The sequence below is a fragment of the Triturus cristatus genome, chromosome 11, assembly GCF_964204655.1.
Source record: "Triturus cristatus chromosome 11, aTriCri1.1, whole genome shotgun sequence".
Taxonomy (NCBI): domain Eukaryota; kingdom Metazoa; phylum Chordata; class Amphibia; order Caudata; family Salamandridae; genus Triturus; species Triturus cristatus.
The window spans coordinates 874,244,172-874,257,283 of record NC_140594.1 but is presented as its reverse complement, the minus strand read 5'-3'; the positions used below and the strand labels follow the sequence as shown (position 1 = coordinate 874,257,283).

The 13,112-nt window shown below is 47.2% G+C and overlaps 1 protein-coding gene across 2 annotated transcripts in view; it reads left to right on the top strand.

Annotated features, from left to right (window-relative positions):
• Window positions 1-13,112, top strand: part of MFSD1 (major facilitator superfamily domain containing 1) — a 166,860-nt gene that overhangs the window by 54,489 nt on the left and 99,259 nt on the right. For both annotated transcript variants that reach the window (XM_085634734.1, XM_085634735.1), the window contains exon 9: window positions 11,170-11,281. In XM_085634734.1, coding sequence (XP_085490860.1) covers window positions 11,170-11,281 — 112 coding nt within the window. The remainder of the gene's footprint in view (window positions 1-11,169; window positions 11,282-13,112) is intronic.

The following is a 13,112-nucleotide window of genomic DNA, read 5'->3' as shown; positions in this document are numbered from 1 at the left end:
TCTGCCCCTCATGGAGGTCTATAGACTTTAGGGCTGGGTCCAACCTCACCACATCTCAGCCCTTCTGTCCTACATCTATTTTTGTTGGTGCCCCTGATCTTAACTCCCGGCCTCACCATAGATGGTCTTTATGGCCATCTTTGTCAAACATATTTCTTAACACACAGGTGCTTAAAAGTGGTCCAAAAACCTGGCTCTGGGTCCGGATCAGGCAGGATATTGGATGCCCAGTTGGGAGTGCCCTTAGGTGTGACCATCTTGATGATCCATTAGCCATGCCCATAACAATATCACAGCCTTGGCACTGTTGTTGACTTGCTGTCACTGGCAAGTTGGATTCTTTTGGATTAATTTGAAAGTGTGATATAGCATGATTTTCATTTAAATTTAGTGCATCATAGTGCATTGAAGTTGGAAACCACAGGTGACTTGTTGCACCACACATAAAATAGGTTTACTGCATTGATGTAGTCTGTTAGAATAGTCCGTTATTGACAAATGCTTTGCCCTCTTTCTTCCTTCTGTTAAAGTTAATCTCGAGATTGGGGTGGGGGCCATGTGTAGACTTTATCTTTCTCACAATAGGTGGACAGCTGAACATCGTGACTTAGAGGATCTGTGATTGTTGTTCCCTGAATTATTGCTTGAAAAACATTAGCTTTGGCTGATTAGTGTTAAGGTATGATGTTTTTTTTTCTTACTTGTGCCACATTCAAGTGATTATGTGATCTTCATCTGACCCTTCTTGTGGTTCTCGAGTATTCCAGCACCTCAGTTTCATTCACTCCTGGATGAAATGTAAAGAGTTCCAGTTTATTATTAACATTTTTAGAATTTTAGCTCCACATATTACCCTTGTTTTTTACATGCTCTTTTAAACTACTCTTTTATTTGTTCAGGTTCTGTTGGATTTTATAACTGCGTAGCTACTCTGTTCCTGAATAAGCCTGTCCTTGATCCCTTGAAGTTGTTTAATTTCTGCCCAGTTTTTCATCTCCCCAATAGCCTCTTAGTCAGTAGAGATCTTTGTTTCTTCACATATTACTATACACCTAAATCTGCCAAGCGTAGCTCTCCAAAAACTCCAGCAGGTTTAAGTCCGAGCCACCTCATCTTTGGAGTGAGAAAGAAGAACCATGTATGCACCTTTAGATCACAACTTAACTTGTTAACTATAGAGCATCACAAAGAACTAAGCCCTCTAAGTGACTTGGGAAGGAACTTAAACAGAAGCTCCAAATTACTTATCTAGCTTCATCCAGTTCCACCAACCTGTCCTTCTTTACACTTTAACCCGGATAACAAAGTGCTCATTCTGAAGTGGTGCTGATCTACAATGTAGGCAGATCACTGAAAGTACCCTGGAGCAAAGCTATAGAATATCCTCCCCACGGACCTCAGACTGATCAAGGACCTCTTTGTCGAACCTAAAATGATTCCTTCTCAAGCAGCAAACTTCATTGATCTATTTAGCTTCTGGACAATTTAGCTGTGTCCTATACCGACCTCTCCTCTACATACATTATCCACCTCTAAAACATTTTGCCTCTCCTCGGCATTCTATTACTTTTCTTTCCTTCTGACACCTTTGGACCCTTTTGCCCAGACTACTCTCCCAACTTTCATTCGGTGATCATGTTACCATTTTGTTCCCACTCCTGACTCTCCCTTCATCACTTGCAGATTTTCTTATACGTGTATTGACAATTCTGATTTGAATCTTCCACAGTGGCATTTTATTTCCATGTCTGATGTACTGAATATTCATGATCACAACTGATTATATCTTTACATTCTTTTAATTATATGCTGTGACCCCCAGCACTTGCTGTACATAACAAATAAATAAAATAAACAAAATTACGGTTTGGTGAATCTCCTTTCCTCTGAGCTCCTTTCAAGCTAATTCTAGGCAAAATTGAGTTGGCGTTTGTGGCAGCAATGAATGGTCTCCTAATGATACTGTATAGCATCAGTGTTAGATTGTCAGTAATGTTAGACAGAGTTGATCATTATACACTACTGTTTGCTTGACTGCGTTCGGTATGAGGAGTCCGGTTCTGATAAGGTTTATATTTTTTGTATTTTCATCAAACTGCTCACATGCCATTTCACTTCAAAACCAGCCTGTTCACCTCCACGTATTGGCACGGAAGCGCAGTGTGATATCGTCCATGGCATCTCACAGTTTCCTAGTATATTTAGCATGAATGGGAAGTCTCTTGCATCCTTCCGATCCTATCCACTTTTTGAGAGACACAGATGGCATTCATGTTTTCTTTTTTTCTTTTTCTTATAAAACATTTTATTAAACAATCAACGGCATATCATCATTTAGGGCAATACATTACAAGTATATGCATGACAGACAAGGCAATACGATAATAGAGTGCACGCAGTGAAAAACTTTCAAGGGGGAAGCAGGTCCTCAAGCTCAATAGTTTGTGGGGGAGTGCAAATACCTCCACAATAGGAGTTCCACTGTGACCATATGCGGGTCCATTTTTTGGGGCAGCCCCGGGCTATAAACACTGTTTTTTCTCTGAACATACACCAGTCCATATTGTTCTCCCACATTTCCAGAGTAGGGGGGCTACTGCTCCCCAGGCCTGAGCAATGTTTCTCTTTGCCAGCATGAAGCCCAAAGTTGTCCATTGTGTTTGGTAAACGTTAAGATCAGTCGGCTCCCATATGTTTAGTAGGCATCTACGTGCCTCTGGCCGGATAGGGACAGTCAGGACAGTGCTCATCACATTGTTTACCTTCTTGTAGTACCTTTTGGATCCGTGTGCATTCCCACAGAATGTGCATGAATGTGCCAGAGAGGCCACATTTCCAGCCGCAGTCCCCTGTGTCGGCTCTCCCCATCATTACCAGCCGCGGGCCGGTCATATATACTCTATGTAGGATTTTAAGCTGGACTAGTTGTAATCGGGCCGGAATGGCCACCAGCCGGGGCGAGGAAACCGCTTCTTGCCAATCCTCATTTTCCATTTCTATCCCATCAGCTACCCATTTCTGCTTCAATGGTAAAAGAGGGTCGTCCATGTGGTTTATTAATTTATTATAAATTAATGAAATGGTCTTGTCGGGGACATGGCCATCTAGTATTCTGTCCTCTAACGGGGATGAGTCAGGAAGGGATGTGCCTCTAGAGATGAGGGAATGTAGTGCATGGCTAACATGATTGTATCGAAAGAGCTCGGTGTCAGCAAGTTCATATTGAGTCTGGGGGCAGCAAAGGGCTTTATTCCATCCCGTGTCCACAGATCTTTGATTTGTGATATGCCAATCAAGTCCTATTTATCAAATCCTTTCGAGGACCATAGTTGCCAAGTTGTGCTGAGTCCCATAGGGGGGTGGCCAATGTTAGTTTACCCTCCCACCCGAGGGATTTATTTGCTGCATTCCATACTTTAACGGAGTGTCCAGTGGGCTCTGTGAGTCTGGATCGAGTTGGTGCCGAGTTAAGGGATCGGTTATAGTTCCCCCCCGGGAAGGAGCCATTTATCCAACTGATATCCCGGGGTCTCCATATGTGCTATGGTTAATGGCTGCTAGGTGAGCTGCCCAGTAATACTTTTTAATGTCAGGCAGGCTGATGCCGCGGTCGTACAATTTTAACGTGAGCTTACTCAGGGCTATACATGGTGATCCGTTCCACAGCAGGTCTCTCTGAAGGCATTCAATTTCTTTAAAATATTGTGAGGGGACTGGATGAAGTGAATTCTGCAAAACATAAAGAAAACGGGGTAGGGACATCATTTTTAAAAGAGCCGCCTTGCCCAATAGGGAAAGGGGGAAGGGATTTCCAGCTGGCAATGTCTCGCTTTAGGCGGAGCAACGGGGGGGGAGTAGATTTTTTTCATATCGAAGTGCAGGATCTAGGGAGAGAAATATACCCAGGAATTTGAACCCAGTGGTGCTAATTTGGATGGGACAGTTGCGGGGTAGGACAGGGGGGCCTCCCCAAAGGGCATAAAGGTGGGATTTAGTCCAGTTAATCCTAAAGCCAGAGTACCTGCCGAACACGGCTAAGATGTCAAGAACTGCGATCAGGGATATTTTGGGCTCCGTTAAATAGAGTAGTATGTCGTCCGCATAGAGCGAAATGCGGTTTTCCCACTCAGGTGTCCACCGCATACCACGAACAACCAGGTTGTGGCGGATCCACGCCGCTAACGGCTCCACCGCCAATGCAAAGAGAAGGGGACATCCTTGACGGGTGCCTTAGCTCAGGACGAAGGAGTCCGATTCTTTGTTGTTCACCACGACTTGCGCCATTGGTTCCGAATATAGAAGACGGACCCATCGTATGAATTCCTGGCCAAACCCTAGCTTCCGGAGGACTGCAATGAGGTAGGGCCATTCGATAGTATCGAATGCCATAGTGGCATCTAGGGATACAAGGACAGCCGGCTCAAGGAGTGGGCCTGCTCTGCCGAGTACACCGTGGGCACGGCGCAGGTTTAATGCTGTATTTCTATGGGGTATGAAGCCAGACTGGTCCGGATGTACCAGTTCCGAAATTACTTTAATTAGACGGTTGGCTAGGACTTTAGCAAGAATTTTCGGTTCGTCATTGAGAAGGGAAATAGGCCTGTATGAGGCACAGTCTGTTTTGGACTTGCCTTCCTTGTGTATGGTCACTATGGTAGCTATACGTTGGTCGATGGGGAGCGCGCCCGTTTCTCTACTTTCTTCAAACATGTTTTTGAGATGAGGGGCCAGTTTATCAGGGCTGAGTTTGTATAATTCTATTGGGATGCCGTTTGGGCCAAGGGGATTTCCTGATTGCAGTGACCTGATCGCTTGTGCTATCTCATCTACAGTCAGAGGGCTGTCTAATAGGCGCTGATCTTCTAAGGAAAGAGTGTGGAGTTTACTATCCCGCAATAGTTCAGAAGATTCGTCCTCTGTGTAAGAGGCCACTGCGGTATATATTAATTCAAAATGCCTAGCAAAGCAGTCTGCTATCTCCTGAGGCTCAGTCAAGCTAACGTTGTTAACATCGTGTAGGAGCCGGACCAACCTGTTTGCCCATTTGCGTTTATTAAGCCAGGCTATTCGCTTCCCGGCTTTGTCCCCAAGATCATAGATCCTGCAGCGTTTTTCTCTCCCCATCGTTTTCGCTCTTTCTGTCAATAGTGCCTTCTATTCATCTTGTTTAAGTCGCAATAAGTGGGTTGAGTCGGGTGTGATCGTCGTTTCCATCTCCTTCTCAAAGCGATAGATCTCGTCCTCTACGCTTGCAATTTCTCTATGTCTTTCTTTCTTTTGTCCGGAGATCAGAGACAAAGCCTCTCCCCTGATCACTGTCTTAAATGCTTTCCATAGTGTCTGGGAGGAGTCCACCGTACCTAGGTTTTCAGCAAAATATGTATCTATTGTCTTAGTGAGTTCTTGACGGATTTTGGGGTTGCGAAAATGCCATGGGTTAATAGGGACTACTCTATCCACCCATAGTGGTGAATGGTCAGAAATGCCTCTAGCTAAATGCTTGATCTCATGGATAAGTGAAATTTGGGGGGGGCGGGAATCAAAATATAGTCTAATCTGGATAGGCTGCAAGGAGTCCCCGAGTGAAACGTGTGTTGTATACTGTCAGGGTGATAGGTGCGCCAGCCGTCCACTAGTCCCATGGCGTCAAAGTCTGGCAACCATCTATGTGAGGGCCCCAGTTCACGCGGCGGGTGACGATCTAGTGCACCCGACCCCACGGAATTGAAGTCTCCTCCTAGCAATAACACCCCCTCCGGTAGCGAGAGGAGAGTGGCACACAGGTCCTGGAATGTAGTAGTCTGGAGGCCAGGCGGAACATAGACTGAAACTAGTGTACAAATTCGCCCCTCCCAAGACCCAGTGATACCTACATTTCGGCCCCTGTCATCCGACCAAGTACAGTCCACATTGAGAGGAAAGGTGTTTTTCAACATTATACCCATGCCTCTTGAGCTTGTAGTGAACCTTGCATGTGCCATCAGCTTATACCCAGATCTACACAGTGCTTTACATGAGATCCCTATCAAGTGCGTTTCCTGAAGCAGGACAACATCTGGAGCTTGCTTCCTGATATATTGGATAACTATACTGCTTTTAACCTTATCCTCAAGCCCGTTGACATTCCAGGTCAAGACCCTGGCACTTTTATCCCACTGCGTATGCATCACAACTGTAAGCATCGTCCATAGCCTTGGTCATGCGAATCGTCGAATTTGCCGGAATAACAACTCTAACACAAATAACACATACCTTCCCTTCTATAAACAATTCAAATCTAAAAAACATTACACTCCCTTCCCCCCTCCCCCCTCTCCCTGCACCCCTGCTCGCTGGCCCTGCCCATCACAAACTGGCAGAGTGCCTGTCGCCCAAAACACTAATACTAGAAAATAACTAAAGGTAGTAAAGAGGAGGAAGGCCAACACTCCGTCCCTCCATCCCCAATCCCATGTTTCCACAGGCAAATTGTCCCCATAAGGTTGTAGAATGCTTTGCTGAACTGCTATAGTTCAACAAGAGCTTTTGTCCAACTGTGGGGTCCTAGAACCCCTGTACATGATCGTGTTTATGCAGGCCGCAGGTATATTCGCCAGTTCTCAGTCGTGTTCCTGTGACGCTTGATCTTTGTCCCATCTTTGCCTCCTGGGGCCACCGGCGGGACGACTGTCCAGCCAGTCAGAAGCCACCTCAGGATTGTCAAAAAACCATGCTCTCCCTTCAACCTCAACACGTAGACGAGCAGGAAACATCATGGCGTATTTAAGGCCCTTGTCTCTAAGTTTCTTCTGGACTGCTAGGAAGGTTCTGCGCTGCCTCTGCACCAGCTGTGTGAAGTCGGGAAAGAGGGTAGCATTCTCGTAGCGTAGGAGGGGTGCCACTCGGGCGTTGTGCAGGCTAGCGACCCAGTCTCTGAAGTTCAGGACCCGTGCAATCAGTGGGTGCAGTGGCGCTCCAGGCTTGGGTCGCCCACCCGGGACCCTGTGCGCACGTTCTATGGTAAAACATTTCCCCAGTCCCTTGGGCTTGAGGTGATTTAGGATAAGGTCTTCAACGAACAGGTCAGGAGCTGGTCCTTCTGAATTTTCAGGCACCCCCAAGATGCGGATGTTATTGCGTCTAGACCTCCCTTCGTAGTCGTCTAGTTTACGTTCGGCCGTCTCGCAGAAAGATTTGAGATCACTTACTTCTTGCTGGAGCTGTGACACGTCTGTCAGACTGGCCGTTTTGATATCCAGGGATTTTACTTTTTCATTTATTTTAGTAAGATCCGCCCGGATGAGGTTCACTTCTATGGATATAGTGTCCATTTTGTGTTCCAGAGATAATTTGACCCCTTCTATGGCAGCCATAACATCTTGCAGGGTCAGTTCCGGAGCGGGGCTCGCGGAGTCCTCCACCACTTTAAGGGCGTGATGGGGATCCGTCAGCGAGCCTTTGGGCAGAGTATAGCGGTCCAGTTTATTTGCTTGGACCTGCTTCAACCCCTTGGTCACCATGGGCTGGTTCTTATCTGTGTCTGTTTTGCTCGCCATTGGTCCTCCGGATCTCAGGGCACTCAGGTGATGCTTGGACAAGGCCCTTGCAGCAAGCGATTGAAGGGTCAGCGAATTCGGGGGGCCCTCCGTGCATAGAGTAGTCCAGTGGGGGCGGTCCGCTTGGCTGGGCGTGGGGAGCACAGGAGTCACGCCAGTGGTCAGCACTTATGTATGATAGTGGTGCCCCCAACTGTTCCCGGCCTTCCGAGAGAGCACTGTGTCATCACTGCTGCCAAAACCGCCCTGGTAGGCAAAATGCGGCGCAAATTCAACAAGCATTGGCATAGCCAATAGGTCTTGGTTTTGGCACCTTCTAAGTATTTAGTTATGCAGCACAATAGCCTTGGTGCAACCACATCAGCTGTTGCGTGGCTAAACACTTATAAGGTCCCAAAGGCGAGACCTATTGGCTATGCCAATGCTTGGTGTGGTTGTGTGTGTGATTGTGTGTGTGGTTGTGGTTGTGTGTGTGGTGGTTGTGTGTGGTGGTTGTGTGTGGTGGTTGTGTGTTGTGTGTGTGTGTGGCTGTTTGTGTGTGGCTGTTTGGGTGTTGCAGTTTGTGTGTGGTTGGGTGTGTGGTTGTACGTGTGGTTGTGTGGTTGTACATGGGGTTGGGTGTGTTGTGGGTGTGGTTGTGGGTGAGGGCGCAGTTGTGGTTGTGGGTGCGGTTGTGGGTGTGGATGTGTGGTTGTGTGTGGTTGTGTGTGTGAGTGGTTGTGTGTGTGGTTGTGTGTGTTTGAGTGGTTGTGTGTGTTTGAGTGGTTGTGTGAGTGAGTGGTTGTGTGTGTGGTTGTGTGTGTGGTTGTGTGTGTGGTTGTGTGTGTGGTTGAGTGTGTGTGTGGTTGAGTGTGTGTGTGTGTGGTTGAGTGTGTGTGAGTGGTTGTGTGGTTGTGTGGTTGGGTGTGTGTGTGTGGTGTTGTATTTGGGGTTGTGGGTGTGGTTGTGTGTGTGGGGGGGTTGTGTGTGGTTGTGTGTGTGGTTGTGGTTGGGTGTGTGTGTGGTGTGTGTGTGGTTTTGTGTGTTGTTGTGTGTGTGGGGTTGTGTGTGTGGGGTTGTGTGTGTGTGGGGTTGTGTGTGTGTGGGGTTGTGTGTGTGTGGGGTTGTGTGTGGGGTTGTGTGTGTGTGGGGTTGTGGTTGTGTGGGGTTGTGTGTGTGTGGGGTTGTGTGTGTGTGGTTGTGTGTGTGGGGGGGTTGTGTGTGTATGGGTGTGGTTGTATTTGTGTGTGGTTGGGTGTGTAGGGGGTTTGTGTGGGGGTGTGGGGGGGTTGTGTGTGTGTGGGGGGGTTGTGTGTGTGTGTGTGGGGTGGTGTGTGTGGTTGTACGTGGGGTTGTGTGTGGGGTTGTGTGTGGTTGTGGTTGTGTGTGTGTGTGGTTGTGTGTGTGACAGTAATACTAAAAGCATCTCAAAATAAAGGAACACAAACATCGAGTTTGTGGAAAGAGAAAGCACATTGTAAGTCAAATGGGCGCAGCAAAGCATTAACATATGTTCTTTGATGTTTGTTCTTTGAACGAGAACATCAAAGGGGCGCCGCGAAAGTGATCGTTGGTGAAAGTGATAGCGAGCACTGAATGAGCATGACTAGGTTTGCTAGCCTCTGCTCCTAAGCGCTCGCCCGCGAACATGCACTGTAGCTCTAGGCTGGCCATGGTAGCATTTTTTGAGCCCTCTCAAAAGTCTCGCCAGACCAGTGCATGAGCTGGGTCAGGTGAGACCTAAAAAGGATGCCAGGGGGAGGGGGGGGGGGGCACAGGGCAGGTGCCCACCGGCGAGAGGAAAAAAGGTCAACGCACCCACACCGAGTTCAAAACAGCTGCATCCCTGTATGTGCAGTGTCCCAGCCCCTTCTTAGTTCTGTAGTCTGGCTCCGATGGGTCCTGGTCCCACGTCGTCACTGTTGCGCGCTCGCATTTTAGGCTAGAAGGCAGACGGGGGCAGCGCGGAAAAGGAGGCCGCTCGGTCCCAGTTCCAGCCTCCCTCCGCAACCACTGCCACCGAGGTAAGAGGAAGAGGGAGAGGCTTGCTCCCACCTCACAGGCAGATCGTCAACGTGCCGGCAGCACTAGGCCGCAGCGTCGATCTCTGGTAATGCGCTGCTGTAGCAGTCTCTATGACGCTTGGCCTAGAAGGAGTGGGGGGATTCCCTCCTCCACTCCGGTCACGTTCAGTGCGCCGCCACAGGAGGCAAGATTATGCGGTATACGGGAGTTTCGCTCCTACCGGCGACTTCCAGTCCGGGCCGCCGACTTCACCCCTCGCTCCAGCCGCAGTGTCCTCACCTCAGTCCCCGGCTCGAGACTAGCGGACAGGCCCAAGCGAACGGAGCATGTATCTCCAGTCCCAGGTGACGTCGGGAGGTCGGAGTCTCGGCAAACGGCACCGCTCGCTCTCTGCTTAAGATCGTGGACCTTTAGGGGCAGGATTAATATCAGGATGGTGGGTCTAGGGGGACGGCAGTGGCGGAGCAGAGATCTCAGGCGGCCATCTTGGTCCGACGCTTGGCTCCTCCTCCCATGTTTTCTTTTTAAATAGCTATGAGTTGGTTAACTGGCTAAAAATAAACACAGACAAAATTGTGTTCTGGACTGTTTATGGCTCCAGCATCTGCGATTGAGATTTGCCTGTTCCCCGTGAAAGTTGTGAGGAACCTGGATATCAAAACCCAGTAATGCATCTCAGGCCGCTATGTCCCTCCCTTGACATTTCTCCGTACCTACTTGCTTTGAAGGCTTTCATTGGGTTAAGGTTTGATATTGCAACACTTTGTATGTGGGTTTGCCTTGTTCAGCTTCTGTGGTGGAAAATAGGCAGCTGAGCTTACACCTTATGTTAGATACTTGGACACTGCATGTTTTCACCTGTTGAGTTCTCTGCACTGGCTCGCGTTTGCAGCCAAGGTGATCCTTTAAGTGGAGCCCATTGTTTATGTTCAATATGGTCATAACCCTTCCTTTCTGAAGGGTAGCACTAGATTCAGCGATTTACCCCAAGTCAGTCCCTGCACTGCTCCACTGTTCTTCTGGTCATTCCCTCTTTCAGGCTATACAATAGATACATAAGTTAAGAAATATCTGCTAAGTAGCCAATGGGGGCCATTAAGTTTACAAGCAACAATCCTCCACATGCAATTATGTTCATTGCCTGCATATAATATTTTGGGAGTGGATGGGGCTCAAAGTGGGGCCTGTAAAAGGTCCCAGTTATCCGGACCTTGTACTAATATTCTCTATATAGTATTCTAGCCTAGCTCACAATAGCCTCCAGTTACTACAGCGAAAGAGTTTGTGGGCTAAGACAATTAATTACATGTGTACATTTGTTTCTGTCAATAAAAGAGAGGATGTGGCCTAATGACTAGAGCGGTCGCCATTGAAACTGGGGAACCGGGTTTGATTCTCGGCAGGGACACTCAACACCCTGTGATTCTGGCAAATCACTTGATCTCCCTGTGCCTAAAAAAATGAGTGTGTCCGCCTGTAACTCAACTGGTGCTCATGTAAAGTGCTCGAGTTTGCGCTATATATATTTTTCCCCAAGAAAAAAATATATATGTATACATGTGCTTTGAATTAATAATATTTATTTTGCCTTTTTCTTTGGATGAAGTTTGACCGTTCTGTGTATTTACAGGTGAAGTGATTAAACTTACTGATGTGAAAGACTTTTCCCTGTCACTGTGGCTGATCTTCCTGATCTGTGTGTTTTATTATGTGGCTGTGTTCCCCTTCATTGGGCTTGGAAAGTAAGTATAGTTCTTGTTTTATATTCTGTATGTCCAATCAAAATGCATTTCATTTCAGTCTTGGAGCAATAACACAAAGTAAAATAAATTCTGTTATAGTTTATAGTTCTGTGAAATGCACAGTAATACCCAGAAGAGAGTATTGTTGACTTCATTCTGCACTTATTCTCCAGTCTTCATTTTCCCCCCTCCATGTGCATATTTGGCATTTAGAGCAGGATGACGTGCAGCTCTCCCTTCCACCCAATCTGACCATTACTCACCAGGATCAGTTGTACACACAATATACTTCAGTTTATTAAAAGACTGCATAATCAGGCCAAAAGCTTACATTTGTCATTCAATAAATTGCGACCCCCCCCCCCCCCCAACATCTACCTTTGATGAGAAGTTGCATTCGTCCCTCTCACACTCAAGATCCCACTGACGAATTGCCTTGACAACCAATCTGCCGTCCTCCAGTCCAGGCGTAAATGGACACAACTAGCCCGCAATCCCAAGTTGGCTACTATTGCCCAGGCTCAGGTGCCTGCCCTAACAGGGAACACTGCAGTAGACTTGCGTCTCTTCCATACTTGGATGACTGCAGTTAGCAATGAACTTATCCCACAAGATGAACCCAACTAGAATGAGAAAAAATCAACCCATAAAGCCCCCTGATTTACGCCCACCCTTAAACACATCATCAATGTAAGCGACAAGAGCGTAAATGGAGAAGATGTTATGATGCGGGAGAGAAACAAACATTTAAAATAAGGAGAAAGCTTTACCACACACAGATCTAACTAGCCTAAAAGGAATAGTTCTCAAACAAAATACAGGAGGCTAATCTAGACCAAAAGATAATTTTCTCGGTTGTAAAGTCCTTCACCAATCCCAAAGCACTACAGAAAGAATTACCTCCTTCTCAGAGGCTATGTGATCAAATATCAATGCTCTTTGAAGAAAAGATCCTGAATATCCAAAAGGACTTCATTAGGGACCCTGTCCCTACTAAGTACGCCGCCTCGGAGCACGACTCTGACACTACTAAATACTCCATCTGCTCATTTGAACCAGTGTTACTGGAACAAACGCGTGAAGCAATTGTGTCATGCAAATCAGGTTCTCCCCTGGATGCCTGCCCTCCCACGATTCTCCACCAAATTGTAGACCCGGTTAACCCAATAATAAACCTGATTATTAACTCCTCCTTAAGCTCAGGTACAGTGCCAGATGATTGGAAGTTAGCGATAGTGAAACCTTTGAAAAAGAAGCCAAATATTGACCCATCTGTCCTCTCTAACCTTCGCCCCATATCACTGCTTCCCTTATTGGGGAAAATCACAGAAAAATGTGTTCATAAAGAACTAACTAAATTCATCGAGGCTGCCAACATCCTCCACCCTCAACAATCCGGTTTCCGCCCCAAGCACTCCACTGAGTCTGCACTCCTGGAAATCCCGGACACCCTAAAAATGATAGCTGACAGAGGCAGGAAGGCTGTGTTGATCCTACTCGACCTATCGGCTGCATTTGATACTATGTCACACAGTATTCTCCTGTCAAGACTCAAATCCAGTGGTATTTCTAACACTGCCTTGGAATGACTAAAATCCTTCCTTTCCGAGTGCAGGCAAGCTGTGTCCCTTGGAACTTTCCTATCTGTTGAGCGTACCATCACAACACGAGTGCCACAGGGCTCATTTCTAAGCCCACTGTTATTAACATTTACATGACCCCACTCATCTCGCTGATAGCATCATTCGTGATCGAAGTTACTTCCTATGCAGACAGTACCCAAATGATCTTATCCCTAGATCACAACTCCACGGACGCTGAACTCAACTTC